Raw genomic sequence first — 19,107 nt, forward strand, 5'->3', positions numbered from 1 at the left:
TCCTGCCTCAGCCTCCTGAGTAGCTGGGACTACAGGTGTGTACCACCCAGCCTGGCTAATTTTTGTATTTTTAGTAGAGACGGTTTCGACCATGTTGGCCAGGATGGTCTCAAACTCCTGACCTCAAGTGAGCCACCTGCCTTGGCCTCCCAAAGTGCTGGGATTACAGGCATGAGCCACTGCACCCTGCCAAGGCTGCTTTTTTAAGTGTAAGAAGCAAAAGGAAACCCTCATTGGTCATTTTTGGGGGCTGCTATGGCACCAATTCATCATTCTGGAAACTGATACTTAAAAGGAAAGGATGAAGTAATTATCTGCCTTTCCTGTACAGACTCCATTTCAGGGTGCAGCCTCTACTGTGGTTCTTTTCAGGTGCTACTAAACATCGACTCATAAGCTGACCATGAGCCACACTGGGAATCAGAGCCTCTGGGAAGGCCATAGGGCAGCAAGCACAGCTGGCCCACTGGCAGCACTAGGCACTCCCCTTCCTGGGCTGTGAGGACACAAAGGCATAAGAATGATACTGTGGACTTTGCCATGCAGCAGCCCTGGGGTCACCCCAGGAGCTGTCCTCTCCCCAGGGAGACCCAGCATGGCACAGGAACACGAACCAGGCTAGTGTAGAAGCCTGGTGCCCACAGGAACCAATGTGTCTTGCAACAAGTCCACAGATCAGAGTTTCCAGGGCCCCAGGAGGGTCCCTGCACACAAGGAAGCTGCGGCAGATGGCATTTTCCAAAGAGGGACACAACAATATTCTTGACCCACATGTTATTTTAGAAACTTGCCACATAAAGAGGTGAATCAAATTTTTATAAGAAACATTAGTACTGATGTAATTAGTTTAACCAATGATAAATTTTAAATAATAATGAAGTAGATACAAAGAAAATATAGGCCGGGCATGATGGCTCATGCCTGTAATCCCAACACTTTGGGAGGCCAAAGCAGGTGGATCACCTGAGGTCAGGAGTTCGAGACCAGCCTGGCCAACATGAAGAAACCCAGTCTCTACTAAAAATACAAAAATTAGCAGGGCGTGGTGGTGTGTGCCTGTAATCCCAGCTACTAGGGGGCTGAGGCAGGAATCGCTTGAACCTGGGAGGTGGAGATTGCAGTGAACCAAGATTTAGTCACCTGAACCTGGGAGGTGGAGGTTGCAGTGAGCCAAGATCGTGCCACTGCACTCCAGCCTGGGCAATAGAGCAGGACTCTGTCTCAAAAAAAAAAAAAAAGAAAAAAAAAAAAAGAAAATATAATAAAACTGAGCTTCACATTATATTTCTAATTTTAAAAGATGTGAATTACAAGCAGAATGTAGATTATAATCCTATTTTTTGGAAAATTTAAAACCACAAAAATATTAACAGTACTTTTTTTTTTTTTTTGAGAGCAAGAGATGATCTCACTGTCACCCAGGCTGCAGTGCAGTGCACCATCATAGCTCACTGCAGCCTCCACCTCCCAAGCACAAGCAATCCGTCCACCTCAGCCTCTTGAGTAGCTGGGTGTACAGGAGCATGCCACCATGCTGAGCTAATTTTTTAACTTTTTGTAGTGACAGCATCTTGCTATGTTGTCCAGGCTGGTCCCAACTCCTGGGCTCAAGTAATCCTCCCATATCAGCCTAGCAAAGTGCTGGGATTACAGGCGTGAGCCACCACGCCCAGGTGATAGTGGGTATTTTTAGATGTTGGTATTAAGGAAAGAATAAACAATAAAATGATAAAAACATACATTGGTAAAAGTAAGCAAATTTTCAAACTCATAATAAGCTATGCTAGTGACAGCATGGTGAGACAGCCGCTTTCACATATAGCTGGTGGTAGCATCAACTGGGATGACTTTTCTGGAAAGCAATTTGAAATTGTGTATCCAGTCTTTAAAATATTTATATCCAACCAGGCGCGGTGGCTCACGCCTGTTATCCCAGCACTTTGGGAGGCCAAGGTGGGTGAATTACAGGGTCAGGGGTTCAAGACCAGCCTGGCCTACATGGTGAAACCCCCATCTCTACTAAAGATACAAAAAATAGCTGGACATGGTAGCACAAGCCTGTAGTCCCAGCTGCTCGGGAGGCTGAGGCAGGAGAATGGCTTGAACCTGGGAGGTGGAGTTTTCAGTAAGCCGAGATCGTGCCATTGCACTCCAGCCTGGGTGACAGGGCAAGACTCAGTCTAAATATATGTATATATTTAGACTGAGTCTTGTGTTATACACACACATATATATACACACACACACACATATATATATACACACACACATATATATATATTCTTTGTTATGGACTGAATCATGACCCTCTAAAAGTTACATGTTGAGGCCCTAACCACCAATGTGGTTCATGGCCCATGAAAATCATACCTACTACACATTGTCTTAAAAGTGCAGCCTGATTCACCATAGCCAAAAGGTGGAGCAACCCAAGTGCCCATCAGCATGTAATAGGCAAACAATATGCGGTCTATGCACACAATGAAATGTTACTCAGCTCTGAAGAGGAAGAACATTCTGACACGTTACAATGCAGATAAGCCTGGAAGCCGTTATGCTGGTGAAATAAGCCAGTCCCGTCACAAAAGCATAAATACTGTGTGGTTCTACTGACATGCAGTAGCCGGAATTGTCTAATTCGTAGAGATGGAAAGTACAGTGAATGTTGCTAGGGCTCGGAGGAGAGGTAAAAGGGAGTTTTTAACGGGTACAGAATTTCAGTTGGAATGCCAGGCACGGTGGCTAACGCCTGTAATCTCAGCACTTTGGGAGGCTGAGACAGGTGGATCACCTGAGGTCAGGAGTTCAAGAGTAGCCTGGCCAACATGGTGAAACCCATCTCTACTAAAAATACAAAAAAATAGCCGGGCATGGTGACTCACACCTGTAATCCCAGCTACTTGGGGGGCTGAGGCAGGAGAATCGCTTGAACCCGAGAGGCATAGGTTGCAGTGAGCCAAGATTATGCCACTGTACTCCAGCCTGGGCAACAGAGTGAGACTCCACTCAAAATAAAAATTCAGTTGGAAAAGATGAAAAAGTTCTGAAGATGGATAGTGGTGAAGGTTGTACAAAAATGTGAACGTATTCAATGCCACACAGCTGCTCACTTAAAAATGGTTGACATGGTAAATCTTATGTACATTTAACCACGATTTTTCTTAAGGTGCACTCCATAAGCTTTTGTATAGCTTCTGAAGCTGCTCATCTTTCCAATAAATTTCTCTTTTATAGTTGAAAATTATTTCAACTAAAGGCAGTAACTAATCCTGTGGAGTTACCAGAGGCCCAACCCAAAGGATATTCTCAGGAAGCCCATAGCAGTGTGTCAAAGACATGGATAATCTTCCAACTGTAGAATTAGTGGACATTCTCCATCAGTTCCCCAATCAATGTGAGTAAAGACAGCTCCAAGTTATGTGGCCCAACATAAGCAGAAAGCCGAATGTCTAGCCCCACCCTGATTTCTCTCTCCAAGTCTCTCCCTGATACATGAACGTGACTCCCTTCCCAATGCACCACGGTCAGTTGCCAATCTAGACATAGAAATGTGCCCATCTTTTCTAAAGGCACAGAGTCCTTCAGCTCCTACCTAGTCTCTGCCACAGTGCGTTCCCATTCTTCTTGCTGATCCAGCAGCCCACTATAATTGCAGGATTATAAAAGAGGGAATGGTCTTTTGTGATTGGCTTTTTTCACTTAGTATAATGTTTTCAAGGGTCACCTTTGTTGTCACATGTATATTTCATTTCTTCTTTATTGCCAAATAATATTCCATCATAGAGAAACATCACATTTAGTTTATCCATTCATTAGCTGATAGACATTTAGATGGTTTCCACTCTCTGGCTATTGTGAATGATGCTGCTACTAACATTGTTGTTTTTCTGTGGATTTAGGTTTTTCAGTCCTCTTAAGTATATCTTGAGTGGATGGCGGTGAGTGTGGTAACTCTGTTTAACGCTTTGAGAAGCCCGGTGCGGTGGCTCACACCTGTAATCCCAGCACTTTGGGAGGCCAAGGTGGGAGGATCACTTGAGGCCAGGAGTTTCAGACCAGCCTAGGCAACATAGCAAGAACTCATCTCTAATTTTAAAAAATTAAAAATTAACTTTTTTTTTTTTTTTTGAGATGGAGTCTCACTCTGTTGCCCAGGCCGGAGTGCAGTGGTGCAATCTTGGCTCACTGCAACTTCCACCTCCCAGGTTCAAGTGATTCTCCTGCCTCAGCCTCCCGAGTAGCTGGGATTACAGGCACGCACAACTACACCCAGCTAATTTTTGTATTTTTAGTACAGACGAGGTTTCACCATGTTGGCCAGGATGGTCTCAATCTTTTGGCCTCGTGACCCGCTCACCTTGGCCTTCCAAAGTGTTGGGATTACAGGCGTGAGCCACCATACCCAGTCAAAATTAACTTTTTAAAAGTGTTTTCCACAGCAGCACAAGATCAGTTTTGAACCCTTGACATTGAGTCAGGTGGTGATCAGAATTCAAGGCTACAGAACAAGCTGAAAAGCATGTAAGTAGGTGATAGCAGAGAGAGAGGATGGGCTGGCTAAGGAAGAAAAGCAGTGCAACCCCTGGGAACACCCCTTCCTCCTTGGACTGCCTGAGCCTCAAGCCCTCAACCTAAGGAGTCACACAGAATGAGTCACAGGACAGCTTCAAAAGTCAGATGATATGATGAATGTAAAAATGCTTTCACAAAGCAGAAAATGGCATACGACATTGTCTGATTTTATAGGATATCCAACAGTGGTATGTTTTTTTCAATGTCAGCTGTTAAATCAAGTTTCGCCTAAATCTGCTTTCTTACATATTTTAAGTTCGGCCTAAAGGTTTCTCTGTACCTCGTGAACTATCACAAGTGGAGATGTAAACAGACCGTAGCCTACACTTGTGCCAATCAAGAGTTTTGGCCAATCAAATGTTGCCAACCATTCAAACCATGGTTCAAATAAGGCAAACACCCAGCTGTAACCAACCAGGCTGTTTCTGTACATCACTTTTGTTTTCTGTTTGTGGCTTTCCTTTTTCTTTTTCTTTTCTTTTTTTTTTTTTTTTTTTTTTGAGACAGAGTTTCACTTTTATTGCCTAGGCTAGGGCAATGGCGTGATCTCAGCTCACTGCAGCCTCCACATCCCTACAGCCTCCACCTCCCGGGTTCAAGCAATTCTCCTGCCTCAGCCTCCCGAATAGCTAGGATTATAGGCACCCACCACCATACCCAGTTAATTTTTGTATTGTCAGTAGAGATGAGGTTTCACCATGTTGGCCAGGCTGGTCTCAAAGTCCTTAGCTCAAGCAATCATGCCTCAGCCTTCCAAAGTGCTGGGATTACACGCATAAGCCACCATGCCCAGCCAATTTCCCGATTTTCTATGATAATTCCTTATTTTTAATAAAAGTAACACGAGTCAAAACGGAGGAAAACATACAGAATGTATCATGAAGCAATGACACAGGCATTTCAATATTCCCCACAGCTCCCACCATACCTGTGACAGAACACCAGGCAGCTGTTTTCCCTCCTCTCCTTCCAGTGTGTATTTTTAAAATGAAGATTAAAGCCAAGGTTCTCCTTCTCCTTCTGGAATCAGCTCACAAATGCTTGTGCCAACCCCATTTCCTTTTTCCTCAGTGAACATAATTGGGGAAATATTCCTCTTTCTGACAGTTTTCAGTTTAAGGAAAGGTTACAGCTGCTTGGTGATTCAGGCAGGCCACAGCCCAAGAATGCGGGCACCAGTTGATCAGTTTCATAAAACAATAAAAAGTCATGTCCTTGTTCTTTGAGGGGGTGGGACAGTACATAAGACAGGCTTCCCGAGTGCCCTGGGCAGGACTCCTGTTGTTAACCCACTCATGCCCACCTCTGGGACTGATCCCAGGAAGACTGATGGCCAAACTCTCCTGGGAACAGCTGAAGAAAAAGAACCTGGGTCCATCCCTGCTGATCCTTTGTTCTTTGTCTTAGAGATTTGAGAGTAAACATGTAGATGCAAAGAAATAAAGTCCAAACACTAACACTGACTGATTATGAGTCTTTGTTGTGGCCAGGTGTGATGGCTCACACCTATAATCCCAGCACTTTGAGAGGCTGAGGTGGGTGGATCACCTAAGGTCAGGAGTTCAAGACCAGCCTGGTCAACATGGTAAAATGCCATCTCTACTAAAAATACAAAAATTAGCCAGACTTGGTGGCAGGCGCCTATAATCCCAGCTACTCGGGAGGCTGAGGCAGGAGAATCGCTTGAACCTGGGAGGCTGAGGTTTCAGTAAGCCAAGATCACACCACTCCACTCCAGCCTGGGTGACAGAGCAAGACTTTGTCTCAAAAAAAAATAATCTTTGTTGTATTGGTGCTGGGTCTAATAGTGTATTCAAAAAGAAGGGCCCAGTCCATCAGCTGTGCTTTCAAAACAACCCCTTAAATGATTACAACAATCTTGCAGTCTTCCCCCAGAATAAAAGCAAACGTCCTGCCCTTTGTACTTCCCAAATGTAAAAAATTATCTTGCTTCACTTCCACTGTCAGGGTGAACAAAGGGTTCATCAAAGGAAGCTCTGACAGCAGGGACATGGCAGAGGAGGCTAAAGGGGAATCTCTCTGACTTCTGAACTGGTCTTGCTGTCAGGTCCAGCTGGTGGGTCCAGACAGCGAGGCCAGCATTCTATCATGAAAAAACACAGCTGCAACAGATGAACGCAGAATTCTAGCCAGAGCAGATGGCTGTGGGTAAATGCTAATTAATATTAAATGACACCAGATGATCATGAGTAACCGATGTAAGGGTCAGGCTAAATAGTTTACTTCCTTTGTCACTTTTTTTTTTTCTAACAAGCCCAACTTACTTGTTTGGGGATTCTACATATTTTCATATGTTTATTTTCATCAGCCAAAAACCTTAAAGTCTTCATAGTAAGGATCTCTAGTGCAGTAGGAGAGAAAATAGAGTGCATTCATCACATATTCGCCCCAGCTCCTACTTGGGCAGACCTGGACACAGGCCTCTGGCTTCTCCCATCTTTGATGTCTTCAATCATGACCCTGAGCTCCCTCTTCTTCATAGTCACAGTTCCAAGATTCACTCTATATAAAGGACTCCCTCACCTCCAGCCTCAGGCACCCAAAAATGTAATCCAAAAGGTACAGCCAGTCATGCAATGTCTAGCACAGTAAACTCAACACTTGCAAAACTGAACTTCACATCTTCCCCTCTTCCCCTAGAAACTAGCACTTTTCCCATGTATATTCTTTCAGAAGTCCAGGTACCTTTTCACTTCTCTCAACCTCTATTCTGTCTACCCCATCTCCATCAGTCAGCAGGTTTGGTCAATTCTTTCTCTGCGGTGCATTCCATCTGCCCTTTACCCAGTCATGCCTATCACCAGCTACCCAGTCTGACTCTTACAACCTCAAAGACAGCAAGAGCTTGCTCACAGGTGTCCCTGCCTGTGGTCTCTCCCCATTCATAACATGATAGATGCAAGATTCAAAACTAGGACTGACTCTAAAGCTGCTCCCTCGACTCCTCAAAAAAAACCCCTCCAGTCCTCCAATGCCTATCATTCAAAGTCCAAACTCCCTAACCCCTCAGTTCAAGTTTTCCTAAACCTAACAATCCAACATTGCCAAAGTTCCTCCTTCACTCACATGGGTGACATCCCTGACCCCATCAAATGTGACACATTTCCACATTGGTGTCAATTATTCTTCCCAACCAAAATGGCCTTCTCCTCGTTCCATGCTTATCTAAATCTCACTTCTTTCGGCTGGGCGTGGTGGCTCACACCTGTAATCCTAGTACTTTGGGAGGCTGAGGCAGGTGGATCATCTGAGGTCAGGAGTTTGAGACCAGCCTGGGCAACATGGTGAAACTCTGGCTTTACTAAAAATACAAAAATGAGCCAGGTGGGGTGACGCACGCATGTCTGTAGTCCCAACTACTCAGGAGGCTGGGGCAAGAGAATAGCTTGAACCCAAGAGGTGAAAGTTGCAGTGAGCCAAGACTGTGCCGCTGTACTCCAGCCTGGGCAGCAGAGCAAGATTCTGGCTCAAAAATAAATAAATAAATAAATAAAAATAAAACCTCACCTCTTTCATGACCTAGTTCAAACTATACCTCCTAAACTCCTACAGCAATTATTCACAAGTTATTTAGAAATTAAGTACTGTGACTATGACATCCTATCTGTTATCATCTTGAATTTAAATTCATAGTAGGGAACCCTCATATATTGCTGGTGAGAATTTAAAATGGTGCAGCCACTTTGGAAACAGATTGGCAGCTTCTTAAAAAAACTAAACATAAAATTACCATTTTTACTACAGATTCCTAGGTACCTACCCAAAAGAAATAGAAACTTAGATTCACACACAGACTTGCATGCTAATGTTCAAAGCAGCATTATTCATAATAGCCAAAAAAATGAAAACTTAAAATGTGTCATCATGTGATGAATGTATAGATGTCATCATGTGATGAACGTATAGATAAAATGTGAAATATCTGACCAGGCACAGTGGCTCACATCTGTAATCCCAGCACGTTGGGAGGCTGAGATGGGCAGATCACCTGAGGTCGAGTTCAAGACCAGCCTGGCCAACGTGGTGAAAATACAAATCTCTAGTAAAAATACAAAAACACAAAAATTAGCGCGGCATGGTTGTGCATGCCTATAATCCCAGCTATTCAGGAAGCTAAGGTAGGAGAATTGCTTGAACCCAGCAGGCAGAAATTGCAATGAGCCAAGATCGTGCCACTGCAGTCCAGCCTGAGTGACACACCAAGCAAGACTCATCTCAAAAAAAAAAAGAAAAAAAAATGTGGAATATCCAAACAATGGAATACTACTTTGCAATAAATAGGAACAGGCCAGGTGCAGTGGCTCACACCTGTAAATCCCAGCACTTTGGGAGGCTGAGGTGGGCAGACCACAAGGTCGAGAGATCAAGACCATCCTGGCCAACATGGTGAAACCCATCTCAACTAAAAATACAAAAACTAGCTGGGCGTGGTGGCACGCACCTGTAGTCCCAGCTACTCAGGAAGCTGAGGGAGGAGAATCACCTGAACCTGGGAGGTGGAGGTTGCAGTAAGCTGAGATCATACCACTGCACTCCAGCCTGGCAACAGAGAGAGACTCCATCTCAAACAAAAGGCGGGGAGGAGGGACAAACTAATGTATGTTATGAACCTTAAAAACATTATGCTAAGTGAAAAGACACAAGAGATCATACACTGTAGCAGTCCATTTCTATGAAATGTCCAGAAAAGGCAAATTTATAAAGATGAAAATTAGATTAGTGTCATCTAGGGCTGGCAGCAGGAGCAGAGATATTTTGGGGAGATAAAAAGTTCTAAAACTGATTTATGGTGATGCTTCCACCACATGGTAAATTAAATCACTGAATCGTACACTTCATATGGGTAAATTTTATATGTGAATGTATTTCAACAAAGCTGTTAAAAATAAATCATAGTAGGCACTCAAATGTTAGTTGAATATTTAACCTCTTACCTGTTTCATATCTTTTCTCACCACTTCCTCCCCTGCAACTAGAGCTAAACATCTTGAAGGTGAGGACCCAGCCTATTTATTTTCATGCTCATTTTTATGATGAACCACACTTAGCCCAAAGTTAAACATACACTGGGTGCTCTCAACTATTTGTGGATTTGACATTTGCCTTGTCAGGCTATGAAGTGATTCCATGCAAGAGCATCCAGGAAGAAATGGTCTGTTTGAATGTCGAGCCAGAACAACTGGGTTCTGAATCGCAGCTTTCATTTCACAGCTATGAACTCACAGCAAGTTAATTGCCCTCTCTAAGCCAAGTCTAAAGTAGGGAAAATGGTAGTAGCTACCTCATAGAGTGGTTGTAAGGACAAAATGAGATAAATAGATAAAATGCTGGGCCCAGTGCTTGGAACACGGAGACCTCATTGAATGTTGGCTTAAAATACTCATCAACACGAACCCAATGCAAATGGACACACTCTGGAGAACTCTGTCAGACGGGAGTGGTCCTGGGGCACTCTTCCCTCCCAAGCCAATTGGTGTTTATGGAAATATTACTACTATAAATTTTACAAACTAAACATCCCCCCAAACTTCAGTATTTGTCCATCCATCCTGACTTTCATCCTGCAAGATAGGATTTCACTTCCTGACCCCCTTGTGGTTTAGCAGGGCCGCACGTCTAGCTCTAAACAATGAATTGAGGCTGGGTGTGGTGGCTCACACCTGTGCTCCCAACACATTGGGAGGCCAAGGTGGGAGGATCACTTGAGCCCAGGAGTTTGAAACCAGCCTGGGCAACATAGCAAAACCCTGTCTCTGTAAAAAAATTTTAAAATTAGCCAGGCATGGTAGCATGCACTGTAGTCCCAGCTATTAGTACTAGGGAGGCTGAAGTGGGCAGATCACTTGAGCCCAGGAGGTGACGGTTACAGTGAGCCCAGACTGCACTAATGCACTCCAGCCCAGTGACAGTTGTAAGAGTGATCAGATCATGTGTTTGTGCAAGCCACTCCACAGCTCCCTCCCTCTCCCATTACAACTAGCAATGGTCTAGTTAGTGGCTGCTGTCACCCTACATAAGGACAACATGGAGCAGATCCCCAACTAAGCTGCACTGAAGAGGGAAGACAAGTGAGAAATAACATTGTTCTTTGCCTGTGAGCTCCAGCGGTGTCACCACAGGATAACCTGACAGATCAGTCACGGAGCTCCCAGGCTGTAGATTATTTTCAATCTCGCAACCAAAAACTTAAAACCCTTTATTCCCTGGCTTTGGAAACAAGCCACTCTTCTCATTCTGTTAACCTCTCTGACCATTACTCCACTTCCTCACAGACTCTATTTCCTCTGCTTACCTTGTTAAGCCATGCTGTTAACCGAGAATTTGTCCACAGCTTGTGACTCTTATTCCACATGCTCTCCAGGGAGCTCTTACCCACTTTTGATTTATCCATCTGGCTGCGCCACAGTGTCATAAATCCGGCACATTCAAAAGCAAATGTAGCAGCTGCCCAGCCTCCTCCAAACATTCGATCTTGCTACACTCCTCACTTCAGCGAATGGCACCAAGCTTGGGCCAGAAACCTGCCAGTGATGCTAGATTTCTCCCTCTCCCATCCCGTCTCGCCCCACTGCCTGCACCCAGTTCACTCATTCAACCAACCAGTCCCGGCAATTTTACCGACTTCAAATGTTATTGCCGTTGTTGTTGTCCAGTGGAAGGGACATTGTTTATTTTTGCTTGTTTGATGCTTATTAGATACTAAAAAAAACAAATTACTTCAAGCTCAGGGAAAGTATTATTTCGGTATCAGCCCTGACGGTGATGCTTTATCTGAAAAGGACAAATTAGTCCAGACCAAGAAACAAGCAAGCTTTAATTTCTGAGTACACAATTATTGCTACGCCAGTAGCAACCTGCATCTTTGTCTTATCTCTTCAGCCTCTTAGAGGTCTCAAGACACTGTCAAAGCTTTCCTTTAAACTCCCTTAAGCATTACTTATATTATTCAAGTTTAAGACACAGCAAATCTACCCAAGTGTATATGGCTGGCTCACTTCTTATAAATGAATCCATTAGAAAGTGTCCCCTAATTCAACACTATTTTCTCTAACCTGCTTGATTTTCTAAAAGTGGAAAAAATAATTCTGGTGTACCAAAACCAGAGCCCAGGTTTTTTGTCATTTTGTGTGTGTTTTTTTTTTTAGCCAAGATGGTCTTGATCTCCTGACCTGGTGATCCACCCACCTCAGCCTCCAAAGAGCCCAGGTTTTTCAACATCTTCAGTTAAATGATCTTTAATTCCCCAATCAAGTTATAACACACAAATGTTATCTGCGCTTTACAGCATAAAACTCTGAGCAGCTGGTGTCTTTTGGATGGTGTAACCATTACACAGCAGTATATGCTTGTCACCCTGGTCTTCTTTAGCCTCAAAAAATATTCAGAATTTGTTATCCACACGGAAGAGTTCTTATAGCAGCACACTCAGTTACAAAAAGACCAAAAAAATTTTTATTGCTTTACAACAAGCCAGCAACAAACACAACTGAATAATTATAAACATGACACTTCTAAATCCTCAAATGGAATTCCAAGACCAGAGTGTGCTTCTCCATGTAAATTGCATTTGTTAAAACTAAAATCCACAACCTCTGGCAAGTACTTCAATATTCTCAAGCAGAATCAATACTTAAAGAGGGGGAAAAAAAACCCTATTATCCAACTTATTGCCTTATGTGTGATAATATAATTAGCCTTTCATGCTTGATCCTGGCAGTGCTATTACCACACATTTTAAGTGACCATCATGGGCACTTTTAAGAACCTAACACTTTTGTCTTCCTACAAACTTCACAAAAAGAGCTGTCAAGAAAATTGTTCTAAAATCCCAATGCACAGTAACTCATGTCTCCTTTTAACTTCTTTCCTCTCGATGGAAAAACGTAGTCAGCCTTTAACTTGGGGCCTGATAAAAGCTGTGAAGGCATGCCAAATAGCCCCTCACACAAACAGGAAGCCCAAATTGTTGATCAGGTAAGAAAAGGTGACACTGTTAGATACTTCATATTATTTTGAAGAGCACTTTCCTTTCTGTGGGTGCAAAATAACTATGGATTAAGTCACCATTTTAATCATCTTAATTCAATAACAAGAGTTTCCTGGCACATACTTTTAGTACTACCTGAAAATTGGGGCATGGGGGAAAGACCACCAGCAGTATTTACATGACTTGCCTCAAACTGTACATTTAAAACCTGACTGTTGGGATAAGTCACCAACAACCTGAAATTTCCTACTCTAAAACACATTACCAAATCCCACTGACTTATTTTGTGTGTGCTTTTGTGTTTTATATTTTCATATAGAGATGGGGTCTCACTCTGTTGCCCAGGCTGGTCTCAAACTCCTGAACTCAAGCTATCCCCCTGCCTCGGCCTCCCAATGTGCTGGGATTACAGGTGTGAGCCACCACACCCGACCTGGTTTATTTATAATGCACTATTTTATCTTTCTTCCAAAGAAAGCATTTTTCTCTAACAATATAATGGTCAGGATTTTGCTTATTAACTTACGTGGGTGGCTTTATACTCTCAGATGAAATGATCTTGCTGACTGCTGGGAAAAAGGTTTTATAGTTTAGGAATATATCACATAACGTGTTAGTTCCAAATGTACATGAAGACAATTTTTAATTGCTGCAATAGCAGAACATTAAGGCAACATCAGAAAGCAGAGGTGTTTTAAAACACTAAGCCCTACTCCCTGCCTGGTGGAGAGCCAAATAATAAGATGTTACTAAATCCCTTAATACAAAAACCTTCCAAAATAATCTGTTGAACTTGACTTTGCAGTTTAATCTTTTATATTTTGATGGCAGTGAGAGAGAACGTGGGGCTATAATTCCCTTGGCAAAAAAAATTCACCATCTCATTTACTCACAATGCTTAAAATAAGGAAGGGAAAATATAAAATAAGTTTTCCTTGCTTGGCAACCATCTTTTTAATTATCTGTGTTATTATACTGTATCCAGGCTATGCCTGGGTGTGGATGGCTAAGTTGGATATAGAAAATATCAAGCATCACATCTGGAAGAATCACAAACGAGACAAAGAACTTCTCAATCAGTACATCAACAGTCATGGTAGGCAAGAAAAGGACTTTACCAAGAAACTAACATTTACTTTTTGACAGAACTGAAATACACTGAATTACATAGCAAATTCACTAAAATAACAAGAAAATTCTGTCCATGTAAAGGCTCTATTTTTTACCCCCAAAAAAGTGTTTCAATTCTGATACTCACACCACACAACTGGTTAAGAAAATAAAGCGCAGTGTTTAGCAACTGGACATCCTAACTACCGTAAGAGGCACTCTGGGCTCACCCCTTCCTGGCAACCGCTGAGGTCAGCAAGGCCAGGAGCAAGGAGAGCCTCCTATTTTTCACCACAAGCCGCTGCCGTCTCCTTATTGAAGCCCCGAATGGAGAGATCATAGACCACCTCCTCTACTTTCTTGACGTCGTATTTCAATCCATCGTAGCGCTTCCTCAGGGAGTCATTTTTCAGGTTGAGAAGGCGGAAACCGGAATCCAGCTCATTGATGAAGGTGGAGATGTGGAGGGGTCGGGAGTAGTCTCCAGCAGTCACGCTGTTGACAGACAGCCTCGACTATACCAGGAAAGAGAAACGGGGGCCTGTTACAACATGGCTCCTCCTCAGTGCATCTTCCTCTGAATCGCAACTAGAAGAACTGCAGGCCGGCAAAAACAGCTACACTGATGTTCTACCTCAGGGTACATGCAAGCATAGACAAAACAGGAGCTTCTCTGAAAAGAATCCCCCTGAAAATGAGACCATTCCTGCCAAGTAAAATTTAATATAACATCTAAAATTTCTCTGATTTCTTAAACTGGCTATTGCATAATAAAATGTTACATTACACAAGCATCTTTACAGCACATCTGCTATCATATGGAAGAAATAAATGACAAAGTCATCACAGCAGCTCTGCTATCTCTTCCAACCTCTGCCAAATGATCACATTTCTAGAGCCCACCTACTAAGCTGCAACTCCAGTCATCTAGAATCAAGAAGGCAGGCTGGGCATGGTGGCTCACACCTATAATTCCAGCACTTTGGGAGGCCAAAGTGGGTGGATCACAAGATCAGGAGTTCGAGACCAGCCTGGCCAACATGGTGAAACCTTGTCTCTATCAGAAATACAAAAATTAGCTGGGCATGGTGGAACTCGCCTGTAATCCCAGCTACTGGGAGGCTAAGGCAGAAGAATGGCTTGAATCCAGGAGGCAGCGGTTGCAATGAGCCGAGATCACGCCACTGCACTCGGGTCTGGGCGACAGAGCAAGGCTCTGTCTCAAAAAAAAAAAAAAAAAAAAAAAGTAAGGCAGACTTGAGATAAGAAGCTAAAATTACATCAGTTTAACACTGTCTTGAAGGAGAGCTAAGATTTATTTCAAGACCCAACTCAAGATTCCCCTTCTCAGTATACAATCCCCCCTCCCCCGCACTGCTACATTTGACTGGCTTAATAAAATAATAAAAAAAGATATACCTTTCTGTACAATCCTCTCCACTTTTCCAGGCTTACCTACACTACCCCTTTAGTGCATTCTCAACACATACAGGTTTTTTTGTTTTGTTTTTTAATATAAATAGAAAGGGGTCTTGCTTTGTTGCTCAGGCTGGAATAGAACTCTTGGCCTCAAGTGATCCTCCCACCTTGGCCTCCCAAATTGCCAGGATTACAGGTGTAAGCCACAGCAACTGGCCCCAACACGTATGGTCCTAAAGACACCTCACACTTAACAACAAATACCGACAACGTGCTTCAAGTTTACTGGTCAGGTGTCTCCAACAACTCAGACAAGTGGTACAGCCTGCAAATGAACCCCATTTTCCATTCTCCCCATCTTCCTCAGGTTTCAATGCACACATACCCACTCCAATGACTCCATTTCTGCCCCCCATGCAGGCAAGGCACCAGAATATTAAATAGAGCTTGTGTGTACAGCCTCAAAGACATTTCCTCAAAGTGGGAGGGCATACCCTTTTCCCATTTCCTCCTATTGCTGGCTACAGTGAAGATGTGAATAAAGCAACAGTTCTGGAACTTAAGAAAGAAGCTGAGGCTGGAAGAACCTCGGGCCAAAGATCAAGGAATCATCAGACCAGCCCTGGACTGCTTTCCTGTGAAGCAAGGACAAGCAACTTTTTCTTAACAAGCCTGATGGTAAATATTTTCACCTCTGCAGACTGACACAGTCTCTATCACAACTACTCAATTTTTACTGATAGCTTTTTTCCTCTTTACACTTTTACAGTGCAATTTCCCTAGATAGTGATTAATGGAATAAAGGATAAGAATAACTTATATAGTTATATAGATATGTAAGTCTCCAAAACAATTACATGAATTAACACAGTTACCAAGAATAGATGTTTTGCCACTACCCTAAAAAGAAAAGGTCTTACCATCTTTTAATTATTCACTGGCCAGGCACAGTGAGTGGCTCAAGCCTGTAATCTCAGCACTTTGGGAGGCCGAGGTGGGTGGATTACCCAATGTCAAGAGTTAGAGACCAGCCTGGCCAACACAGTGAAACCTCAGCTCTACTAAAAATATTAAAAAAAAAAAAATTCATAACTCAGGCCAGGCGCAGTGTCTCACGCCTGTAATCCCAGTACTTTGGGAGGCCAAGACGGGCGGATCACCTGAGGTTTGGAGTTCCAGACCAGCCTGACCAACCTGCAGAAACCCTGTCTCTACTAAAAACAATAACTTAGCCGGGCTTGGTGGCACATGCCTGTAATACCAGACACTCGGGAGGCTGAGGCAGGAGAATTGCTTGAGCCTGGGTGGCAGAGCTTGTGGTGAGCTGAGATTGCACCATTGCACTCCCGCCTGTGCAACAAGAGCAAAACTCTGCCTCAAAAAATAAAAAAAAATTCATAACTGCATAAGTATGCGCTCCTCATTTGATCTGGCTTTGCTATGATGCCTAGTAAACTGTAACACATACAGTGCCAGTCAATGACTAACCGGTGACTGAGAGATGGCTTAGAAAAGATTTAAGACTTCCTGAATTTTGTACCCATTTTAAAAACTTACAGTGAAGCAGAAAGATCAAAAAAGCAACCAGCAAATTACTCAGCTTACCAGTTCACTGGCAAGAATTAGAACTCCTGAGAGATAATCTTCTACATCCAGATGAAATCCTTTCTCCCGATCTGGCTCAACTAAAAAACACATGAAAATAAACTCACGCTGTGAATGCAATTTAAGCCTCAGAATATAAAAATACACACATAATTTCTCCCAAATTAAGTGAAGAAAGTATGAATCTTTTAAAAACTGAATTTTTAATATACTCACAGCCTCGACAACTAGACCGCACTGTGGATTTTTTGAGCTCATAAGCAAAATTCAATTCAGTCTTTCCTCAAAAAGCAGTATTATCAAAATGGTGTATAGTTGTGTCAGAGAATATACTTGCTAGAAAGTGCATGATAAAGCATTTAAGAAAGGAGTTATGATATTTGCAACTACCTTCCAAATGGCTGACAAAGACACAAAATGAGAAGATTAAGCAGATGTGGCAAAATGTTAACAAGTGGCAAATCTAAGTGGCGTGTGAGCAGGTATTCATTGTACCATTCTTTCCATTTTTCTGTAGGCTTGAAATTTTTAAAAATCCAATTTTGAAAACTGAAAGAAGCAAGTGCAAATGAGTTACCACTATTATTTTTAGCTTTTGTGTTTCCAAGTACAGCTGGCCCTCTGCTGACCAACTGCGGATTGAAAATACTTGGGAAAAATAAAATAACAACAATTCAAACTACAAATTTTTAAAATGAATACAGTATAACAACTATTTATGTAACACTCATACTGTATTAGACATTTTAAGTAATTAGAGATGATTTAAAGTATGTGGGAGGATGTGTACAGGTTATATGCAAAAACTACACCATTTTATATAAGGGACTTGAACGTCCTCAGATTTTGGTACTGGGAAAGCTGTGGATCCAGTCATCCTCAGATAACAAGCTACAACTGTAAGTGATTTTTAGTTAGTTCTCACTTGTTTTAATAAATAAACTACAACCACCCTTTCCACCAAAAACTAAGCAACCATGCCTGATTCTGCAGATTCCACTAATGAAGATACTTACTGCCAAGAATTTCTGTAACCGCTTCCCGAGTCACTAGTGTTTCTGTTTCCAAATATACAACAAATGCTGCCAAGAAGACCAAGCGCTGCAACACAAACCTCCAGTGCTCATGAAATCTGCAGGAAAATAAGCACACTTAACCTCCAAGGCTACAGACCTTCAGAGAGATGAGCTTAACACAGTCGTGTTCAAACAGTGAAGAAATAAGATGACTTTTCAAATAAAATCTTACGCAAACCCCCAATATATAAAGAGCAATAAGACATTTACTATAAATTTTAAAAGTTCAAATTTATAACAATTATTTAAGTTTAATCAGTGAGCAATACGGTCTAATTTTGATGAATATGAAAATTTACACCAGGTGCGGTGGCTCATGCCTGTAATCCCAGCACTTTAGGAGGCCAAGGCAGGTGGATCACCTGAGGCCTGGAGTTCAAGACCAGCCTGGCCAACATGGCAAATCCCCATCTCTACAAAAAATACAAAAATTAGGCAGGTGTGCTGGTGCGCACCCATAGTCCCAGCTACTCAGGAGGCTGAGGTGGGGGAATCGCTTGAACCTGGGAGGCGGAGGTTGCAGCGACCCGAGATCACACCACTGCGCTCCAGCCTGGGCGACAGAGTGAAACTCCCCCTGAAAAAAAAAAAAAAAAGAAAATTTACAACTGAAGATTACAGATGACAAGAGCAATCGTGCTTTCTAAGTTTGATCAGTAAGAACAATGATACTGCTCTGAGAAAAATAAAAATTTGCAACTGACGATTGAAGACAACTGCAGCCTCAACTTACTCCTACATTTTGATTTGAGTGCAGGATACCAACAAAATTCTGATTCACAAAATTGCCATTTGCAATCACTAAATAAACGGACTTAAAGTGATAGAATACTGAGCTAGAAGCCTGAAAAAAGAAAAGGACATTTTACAACCTGTGGATAGTTACACTGTGCCTCCTGATTTTCAAATGTGGGAATAAATTCAAAAAAAGGTCTCAACACAATGCAGGTCACATAAACCCTTCTCAAGGCCAAATCTAGCCAGAAGGCAGCCTGTGTGTGACCTCCAGAGATGCTCTCTGAAGACCCCGCTAGTTCTACTGTCCCACCTCTCTCTGTGATTCAGTTATGACGACAGCAGTCCCTGACCCTTTCAGCACCAGAGACTGGTTTCACAGAAGACAATTTTTCCACAGAAGGTGGGGCAGACGGTTTCAGGATGAAATTGTTCCACTTCAGATCATCAGGCATTAGATTCTCATAAGGAGCATACAACCTAGATCTCTGGCATGCAGTCAGCATTACGGTTCTCACTACTATGAGAATGAAATGCTGCCACCAATCTGACAGGAAGTGGAGCTCAGGCAGTAATGGGGAG

General features: G+C 42.7%; 1 protein-coding gene and 1 long non-coding RNA gene across 2 annotated transcripts in view; one reads left to right on the forward strand and one right to left on the reverse strand.

Annotated features, from left to right (window-relative positions):
• The first annotated feature begins 11,378 nt into the window (after positions 1–11,378).
• LOC116538548 lies at positions 11,379–12,388 on the forward strand. The gene is made up of 2 exons (XR_004263678.1): positions 11,379–11,703; positions 11,800–12,388. It is a non-coding gene; the product is annotated as an uncharacterized LOC116538548 (long non-coding RNA).
• The window catches only part of TSN (translin), a 76,803-nt gene continuing 69,718 nt past the window's right edge, over positions 12,023–19,107 (reverse strand). The window contains 3 exon segments of the mRNA XM_032260962.1: positions 12,023–14,205; positions 16,715–16,794; positions 17,731–17,846. Coding sequence (XP_032116853.1) covers positions 13,972–14,205; positions 16,715–16,794; positions 17,731–17,846 — 430 coding nt within the window. The 3' untranslated portion in view covers positions 12,023–13,971.

This window comes from Sapajus apella, unplaced genomic scaffold, assembly GCF_009761245.1.
Source record: "Sapajus apella isolate SASKATOON/1434 unplaced genomic scaffold, GSC_monkey_1.0 scaffold120, whole genome shotgun sequence".
Taxonomy (NCBI): Eukaryota; Metazoa; Chordata; class Mammalia; order Primates; family Cebidae; genus Sapajus; species Sapajus apella.